We start from the raw sequence: 13,503 nt of genomic DNA, 5'->3' as shown, positions 1-13,503 counted from the left end.
TCCTTCCGTCAAACTCCTGAAGTTTGTGGACAACACCACCCTCATTGGGCTCATCTCTGGCGGAGACGAGTCTGATTATAGGTGGGAAGCGGACAACCTGGTGACCTGGTGCAGCCAGAACAACCTAGAGCTAAATGCTCTTAAGACAGTGGAGATGGTTGTGGACTTCAGGAAGAATACACCCCCTCTCACCCCCATCACCCTGTGTGACTCCCCAATCAACACTGTGGAGTCCTTCCCCTTCCTGACCATTGGCTCCCTCATCAAGAAAGCACAACAGAGGATGTACTTCCTTCGGCAGCTGAATTCAACCTAAAATTCAACCTGCCAAAGACAATGATGGTGCACTTCTACTCAGCCATCATTGAGTCCATCCTCATCTCACCCATTACCATCTGGTACGCTGCTGCCACTGCCAAGGACAAGAGCAGGCTGCAGCGTATCATCCGCACTGCTGAGAAGGTGATTGGCTGCAATCTGCCTACCCTTGAGGACCTGCACACCTTGAGGACCCTGCGAGCGAGAAAGATTGTGGCGGACTCCTCCTACCCTGGATACTCCTTGTTTCAGTCACTCCCCTCCGGCAGCAGGGGATTCCAAAATTGTCTGTGATTTTGCCTTGTTGGATATTTGTGTTTCTCTGGGTCTTTCACAAACTATTATGTCTTTACAAGTTTTGGAAAGGGTATCTCCCTTAGGTTCCACCTTTGTGCGCGAGCTCTGACTGAAGAGAGAACTGTGCATTAGATAGTGCGGCATGCAATACACGGCCAGCACCCCCCCCCCCCTCCCCCAAACTCAAATCTGTTCACCCTAGATAATACAACCAGAACTCAATTAAACATCAAACAACAATCAAAACACGCGTCAAAGTTGTCGTGTGTTAGTCTGGCCAATCATGAAATAGCTGTGTCGTCAGTAGAACCCGTGCAGTTGCTCTTGAGAAAATGCGTTCTGCTACACAGCCGGCAGTTCTTGAATCGATCTCACGGTACTTTTATGGATATGTCACAGTGACCTAGCCTCAACGCCGTCTCAAGTCAGACAAAAAGTCTATCCAGAATTCACTGCTTCAAGTCAGCCGGCTGCGGCGCTGCATGAAGTCGAACACACCTCATGCTCTTGGTACCCAGACTGCCCCGCGGCAAGCTGAAAAGCTACAAAGTTAAGGGCATTAGCTTAGTTAGATCAGCATTGTTTGGAGTTTTATTGTTGTGTTTGTTCTGTTTTGATATGTGTAATGCTATGGTCTGTTCAGATAATTTGAGTGTTCATCCTGATTGAGAATGTTGTCTAGTTAGATGGCTATCCAAGCTGTCCGATGGAAAAGTGCGTCTGGGGAAATAAACAGTTGTGACCATTGTTCCGCTCAACGCTAGCCGGCGCTACGGTATCGTTGTTCCTGATTTAAGTGTGGCCTATATTCCAGTGTGGCCTGTACTCTGATTTACAAACACGAAGCTGCCATTCTGGTGGGGTGCGGCTGATAGAAAATGCGGCCTGTTTTCCCAACACAACAACATATGCCGGCGCTACGGTATCGTTGTTCCTGATTTAAGTGTGGCCTATATTCCAGTGTGGCCTGTACTCTGATTTACAAACACGAAGCTGCCATTCTGGTGGGGTGCGGCTGATAGAAAATGCGGCCTGTTTTCCCAACACAACAACATGTAACCACACTTCACTGTAACACCACAACATGTAACCACACCTCACCATATCACCACAACATGCAACCACACCTCACCACAACATGTAACCACACCATATCACCTCACCACCTGTACGTTCACATAGGACCTGCTGTTTGTTCAATCCCCCTCACCGTCCTCTTCCCCTCTTCCAGGTTGAGGCTGGGGCTGAGGCTGGGGTTAGGGCTGAGGCTGGGGCAATGTTTTTTATGGTGCAGATCTATTAAATGCAGGATCAGTAAGTTTTGTGAGACTAACAATTATAGCTAGAATTGTAAAGGATTAAACCAAAATATCCCACCTCCCCCTTCAAAGCCACTCCACCAAAACACCTGAACGCTGCCTGACTACTGCGGTAGGTAGACGGACAAGTAGCCCGTCCAATCATTGCATTTGGTCCAAATGCCGTCCAGTCATTGAGGTCAGTATGATCTTAATGACTGGTCTTGTTTTTTTACAGTCCTGCGACGCCCACAGATATTGGACTGATTTCATTTTACTGTCAGATCTTTAGATGTGTTGGTTGCTATCAGGATGTGAAGTTTATTTCAGCAAATATGACAAAAAGTACCTCTCAACAACATGACCTACCCTGCCTTTAAGATGAGGAGAAATGCATAAATGTAAGGAGAAAGCATTGTATAGCAATGTCTATTCAAGACACTCCAAAGTATGTGCACTATCTACAGTTACACAGCTAAACAATCTTAACAGTCCTCTTCCTGAGCAAACACGAAATCCTGATAAACTTTGAATGCATGGGAAATCTGCATCCATTTAACACTCTCTCTGAAACACGGGCTAACAGCCAACATCTGCTAACCATCAGTACAGCCAGGTAGCCATCTTGGAAATACACTTAAAGACCTCTTTGGAAATTCAGACTTGGTTAATCGACCACAGAGCAGCTCTCTGGCCAGCCCAGCTGAATGTGAATCACAGATCAGTATTTCCTAATAACACGCTGGCGTGAGAGTGAGAAAGAGATTGGGAAAGAGAAAGAGGTAACTCAGGGGAGCTCTTGGACAGGAGAGAGCTGGCAGATGAGTGACCACATTCAGGTGTCTTTTATTTCTCTCAAATGGCTGTACATCCTAAGAGCTTGGCACAACAAAGTCTCAAAATCTCAGTGTGTGTGTGTGTGTGTGTGTGTGTGTGTGTGTGTGTGTGTGTGTGTGTGTGTGTGTGTGTGTGTGTGTGTGTGTGTGTGTGTGTGTGTGTGTGTGTGTGTGTGTGCGTGCGTGCGTGCGTTTCCACATGTATACAAAGAGAAGCAACAGAGCAACTGTATGAGAAAACAAACAGTTACCAGGCAACTAACTGCCTGGCTCTGAGGACAAGGTGGACATGGTGGAGTCCTTGTGTTTCTGTTAGCAGATCCCTCTCAGCGAGGCTGACTGGGTGCAGCTCTCAGTGATGGCTGCTACCAGCTCACCACAACAACACACGCCTTTTATTGGACACGTCTGACTAATGTGCTACATGTGTTCCCATTCCCTAGACTAAATCCTCACACACACACTATCATAATGAGAGCAGTCTGTTTCAGGACCTGTACATAAAGTGAAACACTGCCTTGAGGCTGGGCCATGCCAGGTTTTCACAGACTAACCCCAGGTTACCCCAGACTGCCCCAGGTTACCCCAGACTACCCCAGGTTACCCTAGACTGCCCCAGGTTACCCCAGACTACCCCGGATTCCTGTATGTGAACATATATTCTATAAATGTGTACATGTGATATTTAACACTAGAGTATAGCTTCTATGTTGCTGTGCAACTTTCTCTGCTGTCTCCTTGTGTCTCCCAGGGAAAGGTCCAGCTCGGCCACTAAAGCTGTCACTAGCCTGGCCAGTGTTTTAGAGGGAGGCCCCTTGCTGGAAAATCCTCCACAAATCAGGTTTCACGGCTCCCGCCAGCAACAATGTGTCCATGGCCCGGGAGCAGAGAGCTTTAAGGAAACATTATTGATCTCTTCAGCAGAGGGAGAAGGCGAGCACCCATCATGGCCTTAGCTGCCCAGCTCCTGTTCTCAATACAGACTTTCTCTGAATGGGAAGCTTTTGTGTGGAGGAAACTAAACGATGAAACCTTCCTGGGGGAGTGAGACACCACGGTTGACTTGTTAAATACACTTCAGCACCACACAAGAAATTAAAGGAAATAGATCCATCTGTCTTAAAAAAGCCAACACATATACTGCTAGCTCCCCTAGCCCCCCCCAGCACATTACATTTAGTTATTTAGCAGACGCTCTTATCCATAGCACCTTACAGTAAGTACAGGGACATTCCCCCAAGGCAAGTATGGTGAAGTGCCTTGCCCAAGGACACAATGTTGTTTTGCACAGCCGGGAATTGAACCAGCAACCTTCTGATTACTAGCCGGATTCCCTAACCGCTCAGCCATCTGACTCCCACATACACTGCTAGTCCCCCAGCACATACACTGCTAACCCCCCCAGCACATACACTGCTAACCCCCCCCAGCACAAACACTGCTAGCCTCCCCCAGCACATACACTGCTAGCCCCCCCCAGCACATACACTGCTAGCCCCCCCAGCACATACACTGCTAGCCCCCCCAGCACATACACTGCTAGCCCCCCCCAGCACATACACTGCTAGCCCCCCCAGCACATACACTGCTAGCCCCCCCCAGCACATACACTGCTAGCCCCCCCAGCACATACACTGCTAGCCCCCCCCCAGCACATACACTGCTAGCCCCCCCAGCACATACACTGCTAGCCCCCCCCAGCACATACACTGCTAGCCCCCCCAGCACATACACTGCTAGCCCCCCCCCCAGCACATACACTGCTAGCCCCCCCCAGCACATACACTGCTAGCCCCCCCAGCACATACACTGCTAGCCCCCCCCAGCACAAACACTGCTAGCCCCCCCCAGCACATACACTGCTAGCCCCCCCAGCACATACACTGCTAGCCTCCCCCAGCACATACACTGCTAGCCCCCCCCCAGCACATACACTGCTAGCCCCCCCCAGCACATTACACTGCTAGCCCCCCCAGCACATACACTGCTAACCCCCCCAGCACATACACTGCTAGCCCCCCCCAGCACAAACACTGCTAGCCTCCCCCAGCACCAACACTGCTAGCCCCCCCCAGCACATACACTGCTAGCCTCCCCAGCACATACACTGCTAACCCCCCAGAGCACATACACTGCTAGCCCCTCCCAGCACATACACTGCTAGCCTCCCCAGCACATACACTGCTAGCCTCCCCAGCACATACACTGCTAACCCCCCCCAGCACATACACTGCTAGCCCCCCCAGCACAAACACTGCGAGCCTCCCCCAGCACATACACTGCTAGCCCCCCCAGCACATACACTGCTAACCCCCCCAGCACATACACTGCTAGCCCCCCCCAGCACAAACACTGCTAGCCTCCCCCAGCACCAACACTGCTAGCCCCCCCCAGCACATACACTGCTAGCCTCCCCAGCACATACACTGCTAACCCCCCAGAGCACATACACTGCTAGCCCCTCCCAGCACATACACTGCTAGCCTCCCCAGCACATACACTGCTAGCCTCCCCAGCACATACACTGCTAACCCCCCCCAGCACATACACTGCTAGCCCCCCCAGCACAAACACTGCGAGCCTCCCCCAGCACATACACTGCTTACCCCCCCCAGCACAAACACTGCTAGCCTCCCCCAGCACATACACTGCTGGGAGGGAGGGGGGGAGGAAGAGGAGGAGAAAGAGGGAGAGGAAAGGGGGGGGGGAGGGTTATGAGGTTTGAGGGAGGTACATTACGGCAATATCAGAGGATTCCAGCAGTGGGGCGATGGAGGGATGGAGGGGGGGAGGGAGGGAGGGTGGTGGTGTGCAAGTTGCTCACAGTTTGCTCCACAAACCCCCCAGCCTCATGCAGCCTCACCCAGGCTCATCCAGCCTCATGCAGCCTCATCCAGCCTCATCCAGCCTCATGCAGCCTCACTCAGCCTGCTTTCAGACGGGCAGGTCTCAGAGAGGACAGAGGACAATATTGGAGCTTGTTCACAAAGTCAATCTTCCACAACTTCCATCTTCCACAACCTCCAGAGTTCAGAGGCAGACACATTGTACCAAGAGAGCATGAAGCCACCACGGCCATGTGTGGCCAAGCATGCTAAACACACACACCCAACCACAAAACATATGCTTCAATAAGTAAATTAAACTACCCTGTGTATCTGCATATTCTTTTCACCTAGTCATTGTTCAGCCAAACTCATCCAGCCTGCTGTAGCAGAGAGGTGCTGGGTCTCTGTATTGTCCTGATCAGAGAACAGCCTCTCAAACTGAGAAGTTCACCATACATGAACATGCCATATGTATGAATGTATATACTGTGTGTGTATGAATATACATACTGTGTGTGGGTTAAATCATATATCAAAACTCTGAAGCCGGTCTAGCGAAGGAAAACAACAATGTTCCCCGTAGCTGTTCATGTCACACTGTACTGATAATGTTCCCCGTAGCTGTACTGAAGACACTTCAACTCCCTCCAGCTTCCCGAAATACTATTTATTTAAGGCAGGAGACATCTCACCAGAGAACCCTTCCCAAAGTCTGCTACCTCAGTCTAAATCGGGACTGAAACGCACCCAGAGCATAACGGACTCAGCTAGGTGTGAAGATGACAAACATTTAGCTGCAGCACTGAGGCTGTCTCCCCTCACACCAAACAGGAACAATGGCAGACGTCTTCAGACCCTAAGGCTATTCACTTAGTAACAAGAAAAAAGAGGAGAAAAAAAGAAAGAGCTCTTTTGAGTCAGGCCCTGTCAGCGGTGCAGAAAGAGAGGGAAGGGGGAGGAGATAGAGGCCAGGAGGAGGAGAGGATGGAGGGAGGATGGGAGGAGGGTGAGGTGAGAGGATGGGAGGAGAGTGGGGGAGAGGATGGGAGGAGGGTGGGGGAGAGGATGGGAGGAGGGTGGGGGAGAGGCCAGGAGGAGGGTGGGGGAGAGGATTGGGGGAGGGTGGGGGGAGGGTGGGGGAGAGGATGGGAGGAGGGTGGGGGGAGAGGCCAGGAGGAGGGTGGGGGAGAGGATGGGGGAGGGTGGAGGGAGGATGGGAGGAGGGTGAGGTGAGAGGATGGGAGGATGGGAGGAGGGTGGGGGAGAGGATGGGAGGAGGGTGGGGGAGAGGATGGGAGGAGGGTGGGGGGAGGATGGGGGGAGGGTGGGGGAGAGGCCAGGAGGAGGGTTGGGGGAGAGGATGGGGGAGGGTGGGGGGAGGATTGGGGGAGGGTGGGGGGGAGGGTGGGGGAGAGGATGGGAGGAGGGTGGGGGGAGAGGCCAGGAGGAGGGTGGGGGAGAGGATGGGGGAGGGTGGGGGGAGGATGGGGGGAGGGTGGGGGAGAGGCCAGGAGGCGGGTGGGGGAGAGGCCAGGAGGCGGGTGGGGGAGAGGATGGGGGAGGGTGGGGGAGAGGCCAGGAGGCGGATGGGGGAGAGGATGGGGGAAGGTGGGGGGAGGATGGGGGGAGGGTGGGGGAGAGGCCAGGAGGAGGGTGAGGGGAGAGGCCAGGAGGCGGGTGGGGGAGAGGCCAGGAGGCGGGTGGGGGAGAGGATGGGGGAGGGTGGGGGGAGGATGGGGGGAGGGTGGGGGAGAGGCCAGGAGGAGGGTGAGGGGAGAGGCCAGGAGGCGGGTGAGGGGAGAGGCCAGGAGGCGGGTGAGGGGAGAGGCCAGGAGGCGGGTGAGGGGAGAGGCCAGGAGGAGGGTGAGGGAAGAGGCCAGGAGGAGGGTGAGGGGAGAGGCCAGGAGGAGGGTGGGGGATAGGCCAGGAGGCGGGTGAGGGGAGAGGCCAGGAGGCGGGCTTGCCTTCAGACTTCTATTGGAAACCATTCAGGCAGTGAGCTGACGCATTCCAAATGCCAGAAGGCACTTTGCACTTTTTCAAACGTCGCATTCAAGACTGAATGCTGTTTTCATCTAGAAAGAGAGAAAAGTCTTTACTAAGAAAAGGGATAAACAGTAAAAAGTAAATGGCAAGGCAGGCTCCTACAGAACAGAGAGGAAAACCTAGAATCTCCAATAGCAATTGGGAGAATAAAATAAAGTGTAAAAGAAATGCAATTAAATAAATAAATCCCCAAACAAACAACAAAAAACAGCTTCAGAAAAACTTAAATGAAAAGTTTCGGCAGGGCTGAGAAGGGGGGGGGGGGGGGGCGGCCCTATTAGCACTTCAAGCGCTCCTCAGACCTTTTCAGCGTGAGAGGGAGAATGGCGAGGCCGTCATTAGGTGAAGCTGAAGGAGTCGGCTGAAAAGAGTAGAACAGAACCCACTTGTCAGCTGCCTCTGAAGCAGGCTGCATCTGGCCGGAGAGAAACCCCAGAACGGAGAGGGGGGGGAGGGGAACCTCTGCCCCTTCCCCCTCTTCCCTCCTATGTTGTGGGGCTCCATCCATGCTATCCAGGCCAGGGGTCAGAGTCTGACCCTAACACACTAACACAATCTAGCCCAGCCAAGCCTAGTCCAACAACCTTACTTATCCTAGTACAACCTAAGCCCAGCCACATCAAAACTAGTCTAGTCCTGCCACACCCAGACTAGTCTAGGTAGGGCAGACTAGTCTGGGTGTGAAGAGAAGATAAACCGTCAAAACAAAACAGAGGGAAAGTACAGAAAGAGACAGACAGAGAGAGGATGGAAAAACTAACTCCAGTGAACAGACCATAATTTTCACCAAGTAATCTTCCATGAGAAGTCATCTGGGATGCAGCTTGGCTCTTCCTGTGTTTACATATTATATGGAGCATGTGACTGCAGAAATATGGCCACCTTGGTACTCTGACACCCTGGGACTTGTGCATGCAGGTAGACAATAAATCACATATGGACCTTGAAGAAACACACACAAACACACGTGCCCATGCACACACACACTCACACAAATGCATCTCAAACTCTGTGCTGGTATGAAAATATCAAGCACAAGAATGAAAGAGGAAGTAGTCACATTGAAAACTAAAGCTTACTGAGCCAGCAGACAGACAGACAGGAAAGACAGGCAGACAGATAGACAGACAGACAGGAAAGACAGGCAGACAGACAGACAGGAAAGACAGACAGACATAGAGACAGACAGACAGACAGACAGACAGACAGACAGACAGACAGACAGACAGACAGACAGACAGACAGACAGACAGACAGACAGACAGACAGACCGGCAGGCAGGCAGGCAGGCAGGCAGGACAGACTAGCTTGCTGTGTTATGAAGAGATCCAGACATAAAAGACAAAAAATTGACCTTTCAAGGTAAAAAACACTGTTGACTTTATAACCCTAATAATAACTTCACCTCCATTCAACAACACCAAGCCACAAACAACAAACCGTGGAACAAAACAGCAACCAACAATTACTCTCACACACACCACAAACACCACCCACCAGAGACTACCTAGCACCAAAGGTGTTCCAGAGTGATGTTCTCCCCAGCTCCGCTGAGCCAGAGCTGCTGGAAGCTCACCTCTATCTTATCAGTCTTGGCGTCGCCCCAGTACAGCTTCCCAGCAGCGTGGTCCAGGGCCAGACCGTTGGGCCAGCCCAGGGAGGAGTTCAGCAGCACCAGACGCTCACTGCCGTCCAGGGTGGCCCGCTCAATCTTGGGGTTCTCTCCCCAGTCAGTCCAGTACATGTAGCTGGGGGGGAGGGGCGAAGGGAGGCAAGGAGGAAGGAGGCGGAGGGAGGGGATAATTTACTGTAATTTACAGTGTGGATGTGGATCAGAACTTTCATAAATGTTGAGAAACAGAAAACACACACAAACACCCACCCGTTAACAGGGTCCAGCACAATGGCTCTGGGCTCCTCCAGGTTCTCAGAGATCAGGATCCGTCTGGAGGTGCCGTTCAGCCGGGTCACCTCGATGCGGTCGGTGCCCGTGTCGGTCCAGTACAGGTTGCGTGCGACCCAGTCCACAGCGATGCCGTCAGGGTGGTTCACCTCCGTGGTCACCAGCGTCTGGGCTTCACTGCCGTCGATGCGTGCCCTGCGGATGGCCTTCACCTCGTCGTCCGTCCAGTACACGTGGCCCTCCACAGGGTCATAGTCGACGGCGATGGCGTGCCGGATGTCATCCACCTGCAATACGATGTCGGTGAAGTCGGGGAGGTCCAGGGAGATGCGGCGTAGGTCAGTCCTACGAGCCAGGAGCAGCACCTGCTCAGCACCTGGGGGGCGACAAGAGGTCAGGTGGGGCATTAGTGGATCAGATGGGGCAGTAGGGGATCGGGGGGGGCAGTAGGGGATCAAGGGGGCAACAATAGGGGCAAAAGCGACAAGGTGTCGTGATGATGGAGATATAAATATGACTGGTGAAGATGTAAGGTTGAATAAAACATCTCCTCCATTACTGAGACTGTATAGGACAGGTCTGAGACAAGCTGTACTGTTATAAGTGCTGAAAAGTCAAATATTTAATGTTGAGTTTTGACAATCCCACCATTAAAGGGCTTTTAAAAGTTGTTGCGCTTTTTTATGATCGTAATGCGTTGACCCATGAGACATTTGTTGACACAAACTAGAAGTCTGGTTTAAATTATTCTAACATTTATTCTCTTCATCCTCTCAGGTTGGACCAATCAGAGAGCAGTATGCAGAGCCGTTCCCTGGGGGAACGTTGTGTTGTAGTCTGAAGGTTTAAACAGCAGTTGTACACACACACAAAATCCACACACACACACCCCACACACCCACACACGCCACATACGCAACGCAATTAGGTCCAGCTTCTCTCTCATCTAATCTCCCGTTTCAAACTCTCACGCTCCACTGCTCCCGCAAGCTGCAGGCCAGTCGACCAATCAGAGCAGAGTATGCTACTGCACTGACACCAATCAGTAATGACAACACAGGAGCGTTGCCTCATCAAGGGAGTCATTTACATTCTGGTACCTCGGTCCACTTCACATCTCACACTCAGGCCTACAAGAGAGACGCCTCACATGAACCTCCTCGCCTCACAACAACCAACAGCCCTCATAGTCATCCAAGCTCGACCAATCAGCAGAGTGGACGCTGGCTCTGTGTTTAGTCTTGACCAATCAGCAGAGTGGATGCTGGCTCTGTGTTTAGTCTTGACCCAGACCTCCCAGAGGAGCCGGCTGGTTCCCTCATCAGACTGGCTACAATGAGGTCAGGGTTCGGGCTACAAAGGGCCATTGTTTTATTCCCTCTTGGTTGTCAACGCCGCTGGATACTGGTAAGCCTGTATTCACTCTGAGCACATCCCTGCTCCATCAGGCCTGGATTCACTCTGAGCACATCCCTGCTCCGTCAGGCCTGGATTCACTCTGAGCACATCCCTGCTCCGTCAGGCCTGGTTATACCCACCGAATGGACACACACAGGCCCTTCATATGTTATATTTGCACCTCTGGAATGAGGGTCAGTTGAATAAGGCTCTATTGTTTGTTGGCCTGGGAATCCTGATGGGTCCTGTCATTGTGCCGAGTTATGGAGGAGAGCAGAGCTGGGAGGGGAAAATGAGAGGAAAGGGGAGAGGAGGAGTGGAGAAAAAGGGCTGAGAAGGGAGAGAGGAGGAGGGAGAGGAGAGTAGAGAAGGACAGAGAAGAGGAGAGGAGGAGGGAGGGGAGAGGAAGGGAGAGGGGTAGGGGGATAGATGGAGAGAGTGGAGAGATGGAGGAATTGAGGGGTGGAGAGATGGAAGGGTGGAGAGATAGAGGGGTACAGGAATAGAGGGTGGAGTGATAGAGGGGTGGATGGACAGGGGGTGGATGAAGGGTGTGGAGGGAACCAGAGTGGAGGTTGAACAGATGACCTGGATATCTCACACAGGCCCAGACTATAGCAGTGTTATATGTGTATATGTGTCCCTGCATCACCATCCCTGCATCATCATCCCTGCATTCCCATCCCTGCATCACCATCCCTGCATCACCATCCCTGCATCATCATCCCTGCATCACCATCCCTGCATCATCATCTCTGCATCACCATCCCTGCATCATCATCCCTGCATCAACATCCCTGCATCATCATCCCTGCATCATCATCCCTGCATCAACATCCCTGCATCATTATCCCTGCATCACCATCCCTGCATCATCATCCCTGCATCACCATCCCTGCATCATCATCCCTGCATCATCATCCCAACATCAACATCCCTACATCAGCATCCCTGCATCATCCTCTGGAACACAGTGACAGACAGACGGAAAGTGAAGCAAAGCAGTCTGAATCAAGCTATCAGAAGACTAGGTTCACATCAACTTTTTAAGACGGTTAATCATGCCCTTGCGCTCTGGGATACGCACTCAAGACCTAAAGGACTGTTTGGGGGGCATTTGAATATTCAAAGTCTCTTGGCTAAAATGGATCAAATAAAACACCTTGTTGTTGACTCAAACCTTGACTTCCTCTCAGAACCATGGCTTCATGTAAACTCACCCTCTGCTGCTTTGAACGTACGTGGGTACAATATGTTTAGAAGAGATAGATCTAGTGGTAAAGGAGGAGGAGTAATGTTTTACATTAAAGAACACCTGAATTGTAGCCAGATTGAGTGGTCAAGTGAAATTAAATTGGAATGTATTGGTCTGAAATTGTCACTGTCATCGCAAATGTCTCATACTCTTATCTGTGTCTTCAGACCACCATCGTCCAAATGTGAATTTTATGATCAGCTTAATTCCATGTTAAAGGAATCTGACTTTGACAAAGAGGTTGTATTAATGGGTGATTTTAATGTAAATTGGGAGGATAAATCTGGAAGAAAATCCCTAAACGTACAATTGATTGTTTTAATATGACTTAGTTAGTGAACAAACCCACAAGGATAACCCACTAAAAATCAGAAAGAATAATCAAAACACACAATATGGTAACTGGTATGTCTGACCCTAATTGAAAACTTTTAACAAAAAAACTTACAAAGAAACGCTTTAAAATATTTTCTACCAAAAAGGCCTATCAATTGAGAATATCGAAAGGTGACCAACATTCATTTGAGTATGCTATAAAAGGGAATTGATTGGAGCAACTGTTTAATGGCTGCAAGTGTGGAGGAAGACAGCAACATCTTCTTATCCGCAACACAGACCACAATTAATAGTTTCCTTAATAAAGCCAAAATGAAACTAAATTAAAAGAACACACTTCCATGGCTAAATAGTGACATTTGGAATTTAATGAAAAAACGGGACTATGCATTAAAACTGGCACTCAAGTCTAAATTAGGAAATGATCCGGCCTCATGGCTACGGCCGAACACCACTCATGGGAATATCCCTTCCCTACCCCACAGCCAGACATTCATAATGCTGAGAAACTAGGTAATGAAAGAACTTAGAAAAGCAAGCAAACTTTTTTTTATCAAGATCATTGATGAAGCACGGGGTAATTCTAAATTAATATGGGATAATTTAAAGAAGTTAACAAACAAACATAACAGCAATTCAATGAAGCAACTTAAAATGAATGTGAACGGGTGTCTTACACAAGATGAAGCTGTAATTTGTATAGCTTTCAATTCATACTTCATCAACACAGTGGTAGCGTTAACTCAATGCTCCAGTATTGGTCAATTTCATTGTACAACGGTAAATGGAGGTCAACCATGCTTCTTTATTCAGGAAGTCTCTGAATCTACCGTCACCAGAGTACTAGGCTCACTTAAGAATTCTAGGGCAAAAGATGTTTAATGGTCTTGATCATATTTTTCTGAAGAAACACAAAGACACACTCGCTCACCCTATAACAGGCATTGTCAACAAATCTTTCAGGCAGTGTGAGTTTCCAAAAGGATGG

General features: G+C 50.5%; 1 protein-coding gene across 2 annotated transcripts in view; it reads right to left on the bottom strand.

Annotated features, from left to right (window-relative positions):
- lrp5 (low density lipoprotein receptor-related protein 5) overlaps window positions 1-13,503 on the bottom strand; it is a 62,600-nt gene that overhangs the window by 25,631 nt on the left and 23,466 nt on the right. For both annotated transcript variants that reach the window (XM_047033699.1, XM_047033700.1), the window contains exons 7-8: window positions 9,506-9,902; window positions 9,200-9,371 (exon numbers count right to left, since the gene is read on the bottom strand). In XM_047033699.1, coding sequence (XP_046889655.1) covers window positions 9,200-9,371; window positions 9,506-9,902 — 569 coding nt within the window. The remainder of the gene's footprint in view (window positions 1-9,199; window positions 9,372-9,505; window positions 9,903-13,503) is intronic.

Source organism: Hypomesus transpacificus, chromosome 14 (genome assembly GCF_021917145.1).
Source record: "Hypomesus transpacificus isolate Combined female chromosome 14, fHypTra1, whole genome shotgun sequence".
In the NCBI taxonomy this organism is placed as follows: Eukaryota; Metazoa; Chordata; class Actinopteri; order Osmeriformes; family Osmeridae; genus Hypomesus; species Hypomesus transpacificus.
Note: the sequence above shows the minus strand (reverse complement) of the source record. Positions and strands in the feature narration are given on the sequence as shown.